Here is a 13,753-nt window from a genome sequence, read left to right on the forward strand (position 1 = left end):
GGCGTCCACGCTCCTGGCCAGCTCCTCGCCCCGTTCCTGTGGCTCTGTGGGAGCTGCAGAGCGGAGCTGCTGCCTGATGCCTCCCCTCTGTGGTGGTTTGCAGGGGGTCATCAGGCAGAACCAGCTCCCTGTTGCTCTTCTTCTCTTCCAGTGCTGTGAGCACAAGGGCCAGGAGGCCCATAACTGCACGTTCTGCTCTCAGAAATAATCGCCTGAAGTTAAGCAAACCTCTACTTGCATCTTAAAGCTAGATTTGGCAAGGAGCAGCAGGAATAAGGAGATGCATCATTTTGTTTTACTTGAAAATTTCCTCAGTGCATCACCGGTGTTCTGCAGCCAGGTCTGAAGGCACAAAGAAAGCTGCCTGCACACAGTGCAGCTCATGCAAGCCCTGCCTGGCCCACTGCCCAGCCCTGCTCCCTCCTCCTGGCCTCGGTCACAGGGGGAAGCAGCCACCCTCCCAGCCTTTCTGCCAGCTGAGTCTGTCCACCTCTTTGCATACCTCCTTTGGTGCACATCCTTGGTGCCAGCCCAAACAGGCAGGAGATGTAAATGGGCGCAGCTATTGATGCCAAAATGTAAACCCCCAGGAGCTGTAGTTCAGGCAAGGAAGTCACATATGCAAAGGCGGCTCTGCATGGAGCCCGCAGCACCCAGCTCCAGTGTGTTTCCCTTGGGCTTGGGTCTGGTCTGGCACCAACTGGCAGATCACTGATCACAAAAGACGTTTGACAACAACATTTCCTACTGAGAAATGTCACAGTGATATTTTATTTGCAATCTCAACAGAGTACAGCATACCCTATGCTGGGTGTGGTGTCGGGCTGCCCACTGCCAGCTGACCCTACCTCTGTCCTGCTGGAAACAAATCGGCAACAGGCACTTTCAGTGACACACTCAGCTCCTGTGTGTTCTGTTGCCTGCACAAAGCTACCTAAAGAATAAAGCAGTGCATGCTGCTGATGCTCTCCCACACAGCTTTCCCCCAGTTCCAGTGCCAGAGCTCTCCCCGGCAGTTCATTTGTCCGTGCTTTTCAGCCTGCCCAAAACCTGCACTACTTTTGCCATCAGCATCTCTCGGAAGTTGTCCCCCATGAGGAAGTAGAACACGGGGTTGATGGCACTGTTGAGGAAGGCGATGGGCCGGGTGACGATGTAGGCAGTGTTGATGGCGCTCTGGGTGCACATGGACACGTTGAGGGCTGGGATGCGGGAGGCGAGGCGGACGTTGCGCATCACATGGTATGGGGTGAAGAGCAGTGAGAAGGTGGTGACAGCCAGCACCACCAGGGTGAGCGGCCTCTCAAGAGCCAGGACAGAGCTGCTCCTCTCCTTCCAGGTCTTCAGGAAAAGCAGCATCTTCACATAGAAGAAGCACATTACGGCAAGGGGGATGAGGAACCCAAAAAGCGTCAGGAGCAGACTGTAGATGAGGCTTTTCCCTGGGTCCCCAGAACTCGCGTAGTCGAGGCATGTGAAGTTATTGGCTGGCGACACTGTCTCCAGGAAGAAGGTCAGCGGCAACAGCTCCAGGATCACCAGGACCCAGACAGCAATGCACACAATGAAGGCTGTCTTCCTCTTCTGCAGCGCATGATCTCTGAAAGGGTATCTCATGAGCATGTACCGGTCGATGCTGATGACGGTAAGGAAGAGGATGCTGGTGTACAGGTTGACGTGCAGCAGGAACCTGTTGCTGTGGCACAGGATGCTCGAACTTATCCATCGGCCTTGGGAGTAGCTGCTCACTAGGACCGGTAAAGTGCACAGGAACAGCAAATCTGACAGTGACAAGTTGAACAGGTAAATATTGCCACTTTTCCACTCCTTCAGGCAGAAGATATAACCAAGCACAACAACGCTGTTCCCAATGGCACCCAAAGCGAACTCCAGGCTATACATGGTGGAGAGGTAACCCTTCTGCAGGGCTCTTCCCACCTCCTGGCAGACGTCTGTGCCATTCACAGCCTGCAAAGGCAGAGTGAAAAAGCAAGTCAGCACAATCCGTCATATTGCTGTTGTAGTATTGTTGCTGTAATAGATCAACATGGCATGCTGCTTCCTTCCAGCCCAGGTAGCAAGTAGGAGCATGAAGATCACACCTTGTTTGCACAAGGTTTCTGCTCTCAGCTGCTGGCAGGGTCAGCAAGGAGCAAACACCCAGGAGAGCACGCAGCCAGGAGCGCCCTGCAGCGCGGCCGGCTGCTGACAGCCCGCAGGCAGCCCTCAGCTCCCTTACACAACTTCCACCCACGCTGCCCTCTCAGCACAGCATCGGTCCCTTCCCCGAAGGATGAGCTCAGCAACACGGCTGCACTGACGGCATTTCTCAGAACTCTTTAAGAACTTATCAGATTGCGCTTACTGAATGGACGGAGCCATTCATGGCGTGTTCAAGTTTCTGCCGGCACCCCAGCAGCAGGGTGGCACAGAAGTGGTGCAGGTGGAGCACATCCCCCCGCTCCTGCACATTCTGAGGTAGGAGTGCTGAGCAGCGTGGTGGGGAGGAGCGAGCACTTTGGGGAGCTGCACCTCACAGGAGGTTGCCTGGGGATAAACCTTGCTTTTGTCCTGGGGGTTCGGATAAGTAAATGCTTTTGTTTCAAAGCAATCAAGCAGAGGCACAGGTGCTCAGCCCTCTTCCTCAGGGAAACATCCACCTGCTGCTGAGCATCCCCAGGGGCACTAAGCGCCAGTGAGAGCAAAGTGGTCAGAGTGCAGGGGAAGATTGAGTGTTAGGGAAGTAGAACGTGGGTTACAACTGATATCAAGTTAAGGTTCAGCTCTGAGAGGACATCAATGTGACTGCCACAAAGTCTGCAACAGAATGGATAAGGACACAATTTCTCAGAGCTGCTCTGGTGCCCGAAGCACGTTACTCTGACAGTGGGGATCTCGGAGCAAAGTGACACCCTATGCTCTGCAGGCAGCTCATGAGACAGAACAGGCACACATAGCTCCCCACAGCCATACACAGCCGTACCCACTCTTCCCTGTGTGCCCCAGAGCTCCTCAGAGCCCTCAGGACCTGGAGCTGTTGGGGTCAGAGCAGCACCAGGCACACCTGGGTCCTGGCTGCTGGGGTCCTGCAGAGCAGCAGTGACACCAACACTTCAAGTACAAATAACAACTAGCAAGCTTCTGCATTGGCAGACACGTTGATACAAGCAGCAGAAGCAGAGGGGCTGCTGGCTCGCAGTGGATGAGGCCATGCAGGAGCTCCCCGCGGAGCAGGAAGGGGCACAACACGCAGCTCTGCACGCAGCTCCCCATGCAGGGGCACAGAGTGCAGCTTACCATGCTGGGGCTGCTCCCTCGACGAGTTCACTCCAACCATCACTCAGTGGAACTCCTCCAATTGCCAGAACTCAGCACACTGCTGATGCTTTATCCTCGTTTGCATGTGATGCAGACGTTGATGAGTCATGCGGAGGCGCGATCTGTGTGGCTGCACAGCACCAGGAAGGTGCCCCAAGTTTGTACAGGACCAGCAAGAGGCAGAGAAGTTCCCCCCTCTGCTGTGGGCTGCCCTGGGTACAGCACAGTGACCCAGCCAGAATAGCTCCAGCACAAGCAGCACCTGCCGAATTCACAGTGCTGCTGTGCAGCCAGCACCACCAACAAGTGATAGGATGGGATGGATGGAGCCAGTTACAAAGTTCATAGGGGTTCCGTTTCGCTCAGAATTCCTCTTCCAGGCCTGCTTATCTGCTACACCAGCTAGTGGGGCAGCTCAGGGGCTCTGCCGCAGGCAGCAGTAACAGCCCTGAGCTGTGCAGCAGTGCCACATGCCCGCTCACACAGCCAGCAGCAATGCTCCACATCCACTCCATACCCAGAGTGCCGGCTCCAGCTGTTGGAAGACAGCTGCCAACACCGGAGAAACATCTTTCTCTTTGCATCACTATCATGATATGGGCCATAAAAAATTCAAAACAGAATGGAAGGGGCAGCAAAGAAACCTATCACATGATGGGTCAACCCATCAGTGACGACTCACCAGTCATCACTCATGGCCAATGGAGGCAGCCTGCAGCAGATGAGGTGCTGTGGGATGAGCGGAGGTTTACCACAGAAGCTGACCGTAAGGGAGCAGCCAACGTGAGACCCCTGCAGTGGTAATCCAGCAGGCAGATGTGCCCACCCAGCCGCTCGCTGGAGCAGACCTCATAGATTTTGATGACAGGAGAAGACCATTGCTTTTTCAGCCTATAGCAAATAGGAATATGTATAGAATATTGACAGCTCAGAGGAAAGAGGGAAGTGGGGAGCAACACACTTGATAGAGCCTTTCCTTTAGAATCATAGAATTGCTCAGGTTGGAAAAGGCCTTATAGATCAAGTCCAACTACAGCCTTACCTACTACCTTCTGGATCTGTCTCCAACTCCGCTGATATATTGGCCACAAGAGGTTTAGAGCTCTTCAGAACATCGAGGACAACTTCTGTTAAAAAAAAAAAAAAGCATCAGAAAAAATGAACACATTTGGAATGCATAGAATGCCTTCACCTGCAGTGCCACTGCAGCCCCTGAAGGCACTGCTGAATGCCTCCCCCTGTGCTGGGCCACCACCTGAAGAGAGCTGCAGTCTCTAAACACACTGGGAAATGATAGGCCAAAAGTGCTCTTTTTTCCTCAAAGTACTACACACATCCACCTTCTGTGTGAGGTCACAGAACGATTTGTACTGAAAGGGATCTTAGATCTCATCCAGTTCAGGGACACCTTCCAGCAGAGCAGGTTGCTCACAGCCCTCTCCAGCCTGAATGCCTCCAGGGAGGGGGTACCCACAGTGACTAAATCTTGGATGGTTCATTTATTTAGAAACTGATGCCACAAGTCTCTGTTGCTCTTTTCCATCATAGTAGGCCTTATGAAACACAGCCACAGACCTCTTCATTCTGTGCTTTGCTGTAAGTTGTGAGATATTCGTATTTTGTTAAGAAAAAATTGCATGAAACAACCAAGAAGGCATCCAAGGAAAACATCACCAGCATCTCTAGCACCTGGAAACAGCACCAGAGGGGTGGAGTGCCAGGTGTGTAGGGACATGCTTCCATTGCACTCAAACAGACCCACGTTTCTCTGACAGAGCTTCCAACATGGGCAATGAGGAAATTCAGTGACACAACACTGCCACAAGGCTCGTAATCGTGGGGTATCTGGGTAACTGGTAAGCTTTACCTTTCCTCTGCTGAAAGGCAGGAGATTTATTTTCCAAAAACCCTGTGCTTGGGAAAGATGCATTGAAATGAGCAGGCTGATACATGGCAGAGGTCAGACTTTTTTTTTTTAAGGCCAGTTGGTCACCCAGTTGGCAGCCTCAATACAAACCTTGTCATAGAGAAGCCACCACCAGCAATTCAAAGAGCAACCTGCCCCGCTGAGCGCAGCACTGCGCTGTGCGGATGGATGTGTGCGGATGCATGCAGGGTGTGCTGTCCTGCAGGCAAGCTCCTGGAGCGTTGCTTCCAAAAGCTTCACCATACTGTTCCCCATAATTCAAAGCAAGTCTTCAAAGCCTGACGTGCCTCTGGCTGGAGCAGGCTCAGCCATCAGTCAGGGCTGTGCTTTTAAACTCCTGCGGTTCTTTAGCATCCTGCAGGCTTTGAGGAAGACAGTCAGGCACATTTGTCATCATTAAGGACCCTTTAGTTGGTGTATATTATACTGAGGCCTATCAAATGAGTCATACATAGTGGAGGGCTCATTGTGGATGTGTTTGCATTTGGCTCAGTCACTGGGGTTGGCTGCGAGCAGAGCCCCCAAAGCAGGGGGGTTGGCCCCCACCCAGATGCTCCGTGGGAGCGTGGAGCAGGGCAGAGGCCCCCAGGAAACAAATACCAGGAGAATGATCAGTGGGCACGGGGCTCATAAGAGAGAGCAGCTGGGCACAGCAGCGCACCCACAGAGCACCTGTTGCTGTAAGGCACAGCAGCCCCACCTGCTCCTACCTTTGCTGCAAAAAATGGATTGAACAACACACGTTTACCTTTCCCTTTTCAGCACCAGGTTTACCTGTGTCCCAGGATAAATGTGACTCATTCCTTCTCTGCCCTAATCCCCGGGCCGAGCCGAACAGAAGTGCAGATAAAACCCAAATCCCTCCACTCCCATGTTTCCCTATGTGCAATTCTGCTTTTATGAGAGGAGCACATGAACAAGCCTGAAGTGTTATGACTGCATGTGGAATGCTGTTTGCATAACGGGTTTTGATAATGCACGTCCTGTACAACAGCCCCCCAAGTACTTTGCCATCTGTAATTTGGAATTGCATCAATTATGTCCAGGATGCGAAAAAAAGGGAAGTCGTGAAATTGTTTCAACCATTCAATTTGACTTTGTTCTCTGCAGGAATAGGTCTTAACAATGCACGTTTCAAAAACTCCATCACAGCCATCCTCCATGCCCCGAGCCGCACAAACCTTTTCCCACTTGCCTATCCAGGAAGGCTGGATCTATGTGCAAAAGCTATTTCCCTGGAGAGACGAGCACTCCTCCCACTGAGCAGCACCCAGCTGCAGGAGCGGGGTGAGAGCCGCTGCCCTCTGCCAGCAGCAGGGCTGGGGATGGATGGATGCTCACTGCCGGCTCCCAGCACTGATGGCTCGGTGGGCACGAAGCACCTCAAGAACTGCCTTTCATTTTGCCTGGCTTCATTCCTCAGTTCAGTGAGCGTGGAGGAAGTGCAGGAAGGCACAAACATCTCAAAGAAAAAGACATTTTAAAATTGTTAAGCAGTTAACATATTCACAATATAAGCTTAATGTTTTCAAACGCTTATCTCAGGTTAACGGGCCAGGAGTACTGCACAGACTCATCCCTTCTCAGCACATTTCTCATGACCCTAAATTTAGTCCTGGTCCTCTGTGGCAGTTACGTGTGTTATGAAGTTCACTTGTCCTCTGTCACCCACATATTCCATTTATTGAAAAAGAATAACATTGCATTAGAATCAGAAAAGTTTTTCATATTCAATGTAAGACAAAAATACAGCAACCCTGACATAATTCCATCGAAACGCCTGCATACACACATGGAAAAAACAGCATTTGTGCAGTAGCTTTTGTGCAAAAGAAACAGGATGCTGCAAGTTCGTTGGTGGTGTTTTGCAACCCCCTTCAGAGCAACAGCCCACCAACGTACGCGCTCACCACTCAAGTTTAGGGACTCACGTTTAAATAGAGAGCACTTCTAGATAGAACATTCATTCAAAACAGTGCTGAACTCTTTCCTCTTCAAATCTATAATGTTGCCTAGTTTTATTCTTAAAAACTGCGCAGCAGTGATAGGGATAACAAGAATATGACACTTAGTAAGCAGAACATAACTGCAGAGCAGTGCTGTTCTAAGAGCAGGACCTTTGCACCCTTCCCTTATCTGATGGGCACCCAGTGCTGTTCAGTTACACTACTTCCTTCTATTACAGAGCCTAATGGAGGCAATTACTGAGTAAGATGGGTGCACGTTTTTAGTATTTGCACCATCTCGCAGCCATCCCCTTCAGTCTCATGGTGCTCACCTGGAGCTGTGCTCCAGGGCTGGCAGCAGGGATGCAGTGGGCAGATCCCACTGCTGCCACTCACGCTGGGTCTGCCCACTGCTCCTCTGCTGCTTGCGGTGCACCTGATACAAGGGGTAGGAAGTGAGCAGACACAAGCAGCAGCTGTGTGAAACGGTGATGGCACATGCTGACACAAGCCCATTGCTGTGACACAGCAGTGGGAAGGGATGAAAAGCTGCCCAGCTGAGCCCTATGCTTTGCCAGGCAGGCTGCAATGGGAGCACTGCCCACCAAGCCCAGGCAGCTGCACAGTGGGGACCAGGCACAGCCTGAGGGGGGTCGGCCAAGAAAGAGGCCCTCAGGCAGTGCCTGGATCCTAAGCTCAGAAGGCAGCACCAAAAAAGCACACGTTGGATCAAGGTGGTTTTCTTGGTGAAGATGACAAGAAACGCTGCTATGCAGACACCTCAAGGCAGCACAGAATACAGCAATCACACCCAAAGCACGCAGACCCCATTCTCCCGCACACAGCTCAGCTGCACCCAGCTACGAGCCAGATGTGTTGCAGCACCCCTCTCTGGCTACAGATGCTCCTCCAGCCACTGCAAGTAGCCGCCCATCAGCCTGTGCCCCACGGCCATGTCAGCCGGGCTGGTGACAAATGTCAGCGCCCCGTGGAAGCCGTCCTCAGCGTGCTCGTGTGTGACGGGAACGCCCGCCGCCCTGAGGCGCGAGGCGTACATGAACCCATCGTCCCGCAGCACGTCGTGCTGGCAGGTGAGGATGTAGGTGGGGGGCAGCCCCCGCAGCCGTGCCTCTGCTGCCAGCAGTGGGGCTGCCCGCGGGTCCAGGAACCCCGGGTACTTCTCTGCCAGCGCGGGGCTCCCAAACGCCGGGCCGGTGTAAACGTGGCCCTTCTTCAGCCTGTCGGGCAGCAAGGTGCTCCAGTTCACAAACTGAAACAAGTGGCCCCATTGGGCCGGGACGTGGCGGTTGGAGGTCATCGCTTCCCTGAGAGATGGATCGGAAGTAAAATATTCGCTCCAGAACCTGATCATGAGCGACTTGGACAGAATGGGCATGTCTGCATTTTGTTGATAAGATGGCAGATTCAGATCAAGAATTTGAAGAGCAGGATAAACCAAAGCTTGGGCCTTCAGCTTGTTTGTGACTTCAGAGTCCTCCAGCAGCTGTAGATAAAGGAAATAAGTGCAAAGTCAGTGAAAAAGTGTTGGTTCTCTCATACCAACAGGAAATCTTAAAAGTAAAGAATTAACTACTTCTTTTCATACTTCTTCCTCACACTCCTCAGTGCCCGTGGCGGATCCATGACCTTCCCAACCAAGCACAGCTTCCTACTGACTTAATTGAATAACCCGCAGTAAGCACAAGAGGCACTTCAAGATTGATCAAAGGGCGCTAACAATTAGTCTTGTTGCTTTTATTTTGCTGTCACTGAGAATGATGGGAGTCAAACTGATGAAATTCCCTTTTCAAACACCTTCCCTACAACAGAAAAAAATTGCTTCAGGATGTTTCGATCCCTTTCAGTTAAAAGGCTGAAGCAAACTTGCTTAATCAGAACATGAAGGACCTCCTGCACGACAGCCTGCTCGCACCAACCACGCAGACATAGGTGTGCTGTTCTCCGTGCAGCCTTTTCTAAACCTCCCTGAAATCACAGGCAGTAGCACTGTGTTGGAAAGCCATCCGTGTACCTTCTGTGCCACAGCCGCTGCCAGGTTGCCGCCGGCGCTGTCCCCTGCGACGCAGACCCGCGTTGGGTCAACACGGTACTGGGAGAGCACCCTGCTCTGCAGGAAGAACTTGGATGCTGAATACACATCCTCAAACTGAACTGGAAAGTGGTATTTGGGTGCCAGCCTGTAACTGTCGGAGAGGAGCAGAGGGACGTTATTCAGTACTGCAGAGCTGAGGAGCGCCTTTCATCCCATCCTCGCTCTTTTCCATGAAAATACACGCATGGACATGCGGCGTTGTGTTTTCTCTGTCTAGAACATCCAAGATGTTCTTATCCCACAGTTGACTCCTTAAAATACCGTATCTGATAAAAACAACAGCAATCTGCCTTTTTGCTTCTACAGATTCTCTGTGCCTGCAGCAGTGGCGGGACTGTCCATCCAGGAGGCTCAGACATGGTGTTACCCACCCAGTGCCACAAAGCAGAGCCTGAAATAACCACCACTCAGCACCCACTGCTGCACCTTGACAGCTTTTTATTATGAATACTTCAAACTAGAAAAAAAGTATAATATAAATACACTGTAAAATTGAACTGAAATCCACTCATTTATTTCAAATGCTCATTAATCTAGAAGGAACATTTCTTACTTGACTGATACCACGACAGCATTTAATTGGCTTGAAGTCCTTCTTGCCAGAAAGTCATAGGCTTTCATGCCTGAAATGAAAGGAGTCACTGAAAATCCATTTCAATACACATTTGAGAACAAATTCATCTACAGCTGCATGTTCCTCATGGCAGAAGCTTTCAGGTGATTGCAGCAGCACCATCAGGCTGTGTGCCCATGGGGTTATCTCAGAGCATAATCTGGGCAAGAGATCCAGCTGTCACTTGAATGCTATCAAATAGAATTAAATACGAAAAAAATTACAGTACTTTCCAAGCACTACAAAATGCAACATCCAGGAGGCTCAGCTCTCATGGCAGAGAGAAACGGAAACAAGAAGCGCAGCAAGGTCAGCTCAAGCTCTCGGCATCACACATGCATTCACACTGAAACGAAAGAGTTTGCCTGAGAAAAAGAGCTTGGCTCACCCTCCCCAGAAACAAGCAGCCAACCAGTGAGCTGAGCTATGGATTGGTTGGGGAGAACTTCAGCCACATCTACAGGACTTTGATGCCAGTCTGGGTGATGGCCAATGATGATCGTTTGCGTCCTTTTATGTAAAGCACTGAAACTGAGCAAAGCAAAGCAAAGGACTTGCTGTAGGGGAGAGCGTGACTGGGCTTGAGAGGAAAATATGAATAGTTCACACAGAATAATAATAGCAAAAGCATAGCAGCAATTAAACCATTTTAGAAAACCCTGCTGAAATCAACAAGGAAGAATACCAAGCGTGAGATGAGCACTGACAGCACAGTAGTAACCAAAATCAAAGAAACACGCTTACCTTCCTAGAAACACATCCATGAGAATGAAGGATGTGGTAATAAATGACTTCTGATATTGCAAAACTCCATAAAATCAACTCCAGGGATTAACAACTATCCCACGCTCTCCCTGGAGCAAGAGGTACGAGGAGCTTCCACAAACCTTCACTCGCCGCATCCCCATTCGGTTTCTGTTTCTTTCTGTCCCCGTGTGGAATTTTTTCCCCCCTTACTGAGCCACTCCTCAGTTTTGCTTCCTTCTGTAAGACCCCCTAACCGTGCCCACAGCTGCAGATAACACACCGTAACAAAGGCCGGCCATTGGAGCAGCCCTTCATGCCACTCCTCACCAAGTCCTGCTGAAATGCAGTCCCTGATCCTCTGCTGTGACTCCCCGTGGGACATTGAGACCTGCAGTGCAAACTCTGGCACTGACAGGAGAGCTCACCTGCATCTCCAACGCAAAATCCTCCGCCATGGAAGTAGAGCACTGCCCTCCGCAGCCCCTCTGTTGGCTTTTTGGGCAGGAAGAGGCGGACGGCAACACCGCTGAACTCCGTGTCTGCCACAGTCACGTTCTCATCTGAGGTTGGTGCCATGTACTCAGTGGCCGAGAGGAGCATCAGGACATCCATGTAGTTCGCCAGCCCCAGCCACTCAGCAGCCTCACCCTAGAGCCCAGGAGCAGCAGAAGTGACATTTTACACACAGCTGCAGTGGCTCCCTGAGCTCACATTCCACAAAGCCGCCCGATGCCACACATGGCTCCAAAGCTGCTGCTGAACACACTGCTGGCTCAGGGGGGTTCCCATCACCAGCACATTTCATTACCAACAGAACTGATGTGCTAAATGCATTAGGCATGGATTTTTCCCTGTTTCTTCTGCTTCTGACAAAAAAACCCAAACCAAACCAAAACAAAAAAAACGCAGATTGTCCCTATATGAGCAGCCTTACAGCAACCAATAGCTTCATATTTGAAAATGATATTGAAAGGGTACAAAATCATACACAAGAAATAGTAGCTTTCATTCTATATACAAATACCTGCTTAAGCCAGCCCACACCCTGGGGAGTAATGAAGAATTCCTGCAATACTAGCAGGAAACGGGGTAAATGCAGAAACTTGGAAGAGGCAGCAGCAGAACAGGACAGAACTTTCTGGCCCAGCTTTGGGCTCACCACCACACTGCCAAGCCCAGCCCAGTGCCCGTGCCAGTAGCATGCAGGCTGCTCGCAAACACTGGCCAAGCAAGACTGGAAGCCTGTCCCACAGCTCCTCAAAGACTCCCTCCTATTTATTTCTACGGCAGCTACAGCCAAGCAGAAAGATGCCCTCAACACACAGATCCCCTCCTCCCCAGGCCTTTCATCTCTGACCTTGTTTTCAAACTGAGCCCATCTGTCTGCAGCCCTGCTGGGTGCCGAGCACAGCCAGGCTCAGACCAGCACCACCTGGTACATGCATTACAGGTGGGAAGTGCAGCACCTCTGTCTATGTGCTGCATGGGCTCAAGAGTTACTCAGATGAAATAGCTGCATTACATGACTGAAACAAGGCAGAAGCTGAGAACATAGCATGTTAAAACTAGCATGGAACAACACGCTGACTGACAGCACAGTCCTTCTTGCTGTGTAACCATGGACAGGCTGCGATGCCACCTCCTCCCCAGACTGCAGCTCACAGCTCTGTGCTGCTCGGCCTGGTAGCACTTTTCGGTAGGCAAGATTGCAGGTAGTTCAGTATGAAAATATGGTTTGAGTTCATGCCATATCACTGTCATCCCTACAGCCAGCACGGTTTGTTTTAGGCCTATGCTGTCAGCAGACTTCCACAAAACCAGAGAGATAACAGCACTTCAGCAGTGCAGTTTTCCTCTCGCTGGCATACCCTGGAATGCTGCTCAGTACAGGGGCTCTGTGAGCCAGGAAAAGTTCAAGGAGCAGAGCTTCAGCTGCAAAGGATCAAAGAGCAAAACAAACCTGTTTGTGCTTATGCAAGTTCACACTACATATCAGACTTCACATTAATCTACGTTTTTCCATGAGAGCACAATTAAACCTTTTCTACCAGTTTCTTTATTGTTATGGTTGCACTAAGCTCAGCACTCAATTCCAGATACTACTGCCCTTCACTAAGTGCATTGCCATATATTACCTGCAAGCATCACACACAAATATTGCCATATATCTATCGCCACAGAGCACCACTACCACCCCCTCCCCACAACACTACACCCACCCAGGCCCACAGCATCACAGCACCAAACTCACCATGTGCCCAAGTGTCCTGAGCACTGCCGACGTCAGCATTAGCTTCCAGGGCTGCTCGATGTTCTCGGGGATGGGGCTGTAGATGTAATACGCCACGAGGGTGAAGGCGATGCAGAGGCAGAACAGTTTTGCTCCCATGTTTGCCACCAGTGTTTTGCTCAGGACCGATCACATAAGTGCTCTCACCGACTTTCAGCAGCTAGCAAAACAGATAGGGCAAAGTTAATCCCATGTTGTGTTTGGATCCCGCCCAGGGGGTGAGCTCTCCTCTAATCACTCTGCTCAGAGGTTACCCTGCCACGTCCCTGCTCTGAGCGTTCAGGCACTTGGAGCATGCAGAGTCAGCACTTCAGCTCCCGACTGCACATCGCACACTGCAGTTGCCCACTTCTTGGCATCTGCAATGAGAACCAGCAGGAGGGCTGACGGGGAGAGAGGCAGTTGAAATACAAGGAATGAGATGTGGCCTGGGAACATTTGCAGTGGCTGCTGCAAAGTGACAAACAAAAAAGCAGAGGAGCTCTGAACATTCAGGAACTATCAGCTTCCCCACTGTATGTGTTTGAACAGATCCCAGCTTGCAGCAGAACCAAACATCAGATAAAATTTGCACATGTGCATTGTTGTTTTCAAACTCCACTCCCTGCACCGACAGAAGCACACCCACTATCGTGTACTAACACACCAAATCCATTGTGCAACAGCAGCTGTGCCAGCAAGCAGTTTGGCTTCTGGTTAATATTTGAAAGCCTGGATTTTAATTGCTGCTCTAGAAGATTTCTATCCATCTCCAGAGACAGCCACTTCTGCACGGAATGAACCAAGAAATAAAACAGGT

At 50.9% G+C, this 13,753-nt stretch overlaps 2 protein-coding genes across 2 annotated transcripts; both read right to left on the reverse strand.

The window, feature by feature from the left end:
- Positions 1-728: 728 nt before the first annotated feature.
- SUCNR1 (succinate receptor 1) lies at positions 729-6,786 on the reverse strand. The gene is made up of 4 exons (XM_019619245.2): positions 6,427-6,786; positions 4,361-4,445; positions 3,298-4,209; positions 729-1,968 (listed from the first exon to the last, which is right to left on the reverse strand). The coding sequence occupies exons 3-4, from the start codon at positions 3,298-3,300 to the stop codon at positions 1,018-1,020; spliced, it is 954 nt and encodes a 317-aa protein (XP_019474790.1). The 5' UTR covers positions 3,301-4,209; positions 4,361-4,445; positions 6,427-6,786; the 3' UTR covers positions 729-1,017.
- A 123-nt stretch (positions 6,787-6,909) lies between these two features.
- Positions 6,910-13,226, reverse strand: AADAC (arylacetamide deacetylase). The gene is made up of 6 exons (XM_003209279.4): positions 13,209-13,226; positions 12,916-13,114; positions 11,090-11,312; positions 9,858-9,927; positions 9,224-9,395; positions 6,910-8,695 (listed from the first exon to the last, which is right to left on the reverse strand). Exons 2-6 carry the CDS (start codon positions 13,051-13,053, stop codon positions 8,087-8,089), a joined length of 1,212 nt encoding a protein of 403 aa, XP_003209327.1. The 5' UTR covers positions 13,054-13,114; positions 13,209-13,226; the 3' UTR covers positions 6,910-8,086.
- Positions 13,227-13,753: the final 527 nt, after the last annotated feature.

Source organism: Meleagris gallopavo, chromosome 11 (assembly GCF_000146605.3).
Source record: "Meleagris gallopavo isolate NT-WF06-2002-E0010 breed Aviagen turkey brand Nicholas breeding stock chromosome 11, Turkey_5.1, whole genome shotgun sequence".
NCBI lineage: Eukaryota > Metazoa > Chordata > Aves > Galliformes > Phasianidae > Meleagris > Meleagris gallopavo.

What these genes read in the sequence shown, in the direction of transcription:
- AADAC (XM_003209279.4), bottom strand. Translation starts at nt 13,053, where the DNA reads ATGGGAGCAAAACTGTTCTGCCTCTGCATCGCCTTCACCCTCGTGGCG. An exon ending in TCAGGACACTTGGGCACATG is followed by an intron (nt 11,313 to 12,915) that starts GTGAGTTTGGTG and finishes CCTGGGCTCTAG; the next exon opens with GGTGAGGCTGCTGAGTGGCT. An exon ending in CAGCGGCTGTGGCACAGAAG is followed by an intron (nt 8,696 to 9,223) that starts GTACACGGATGG and finishes CTTTATCTACAG; the next exon opens with CTGCTGGAGGACTCTGAAGT.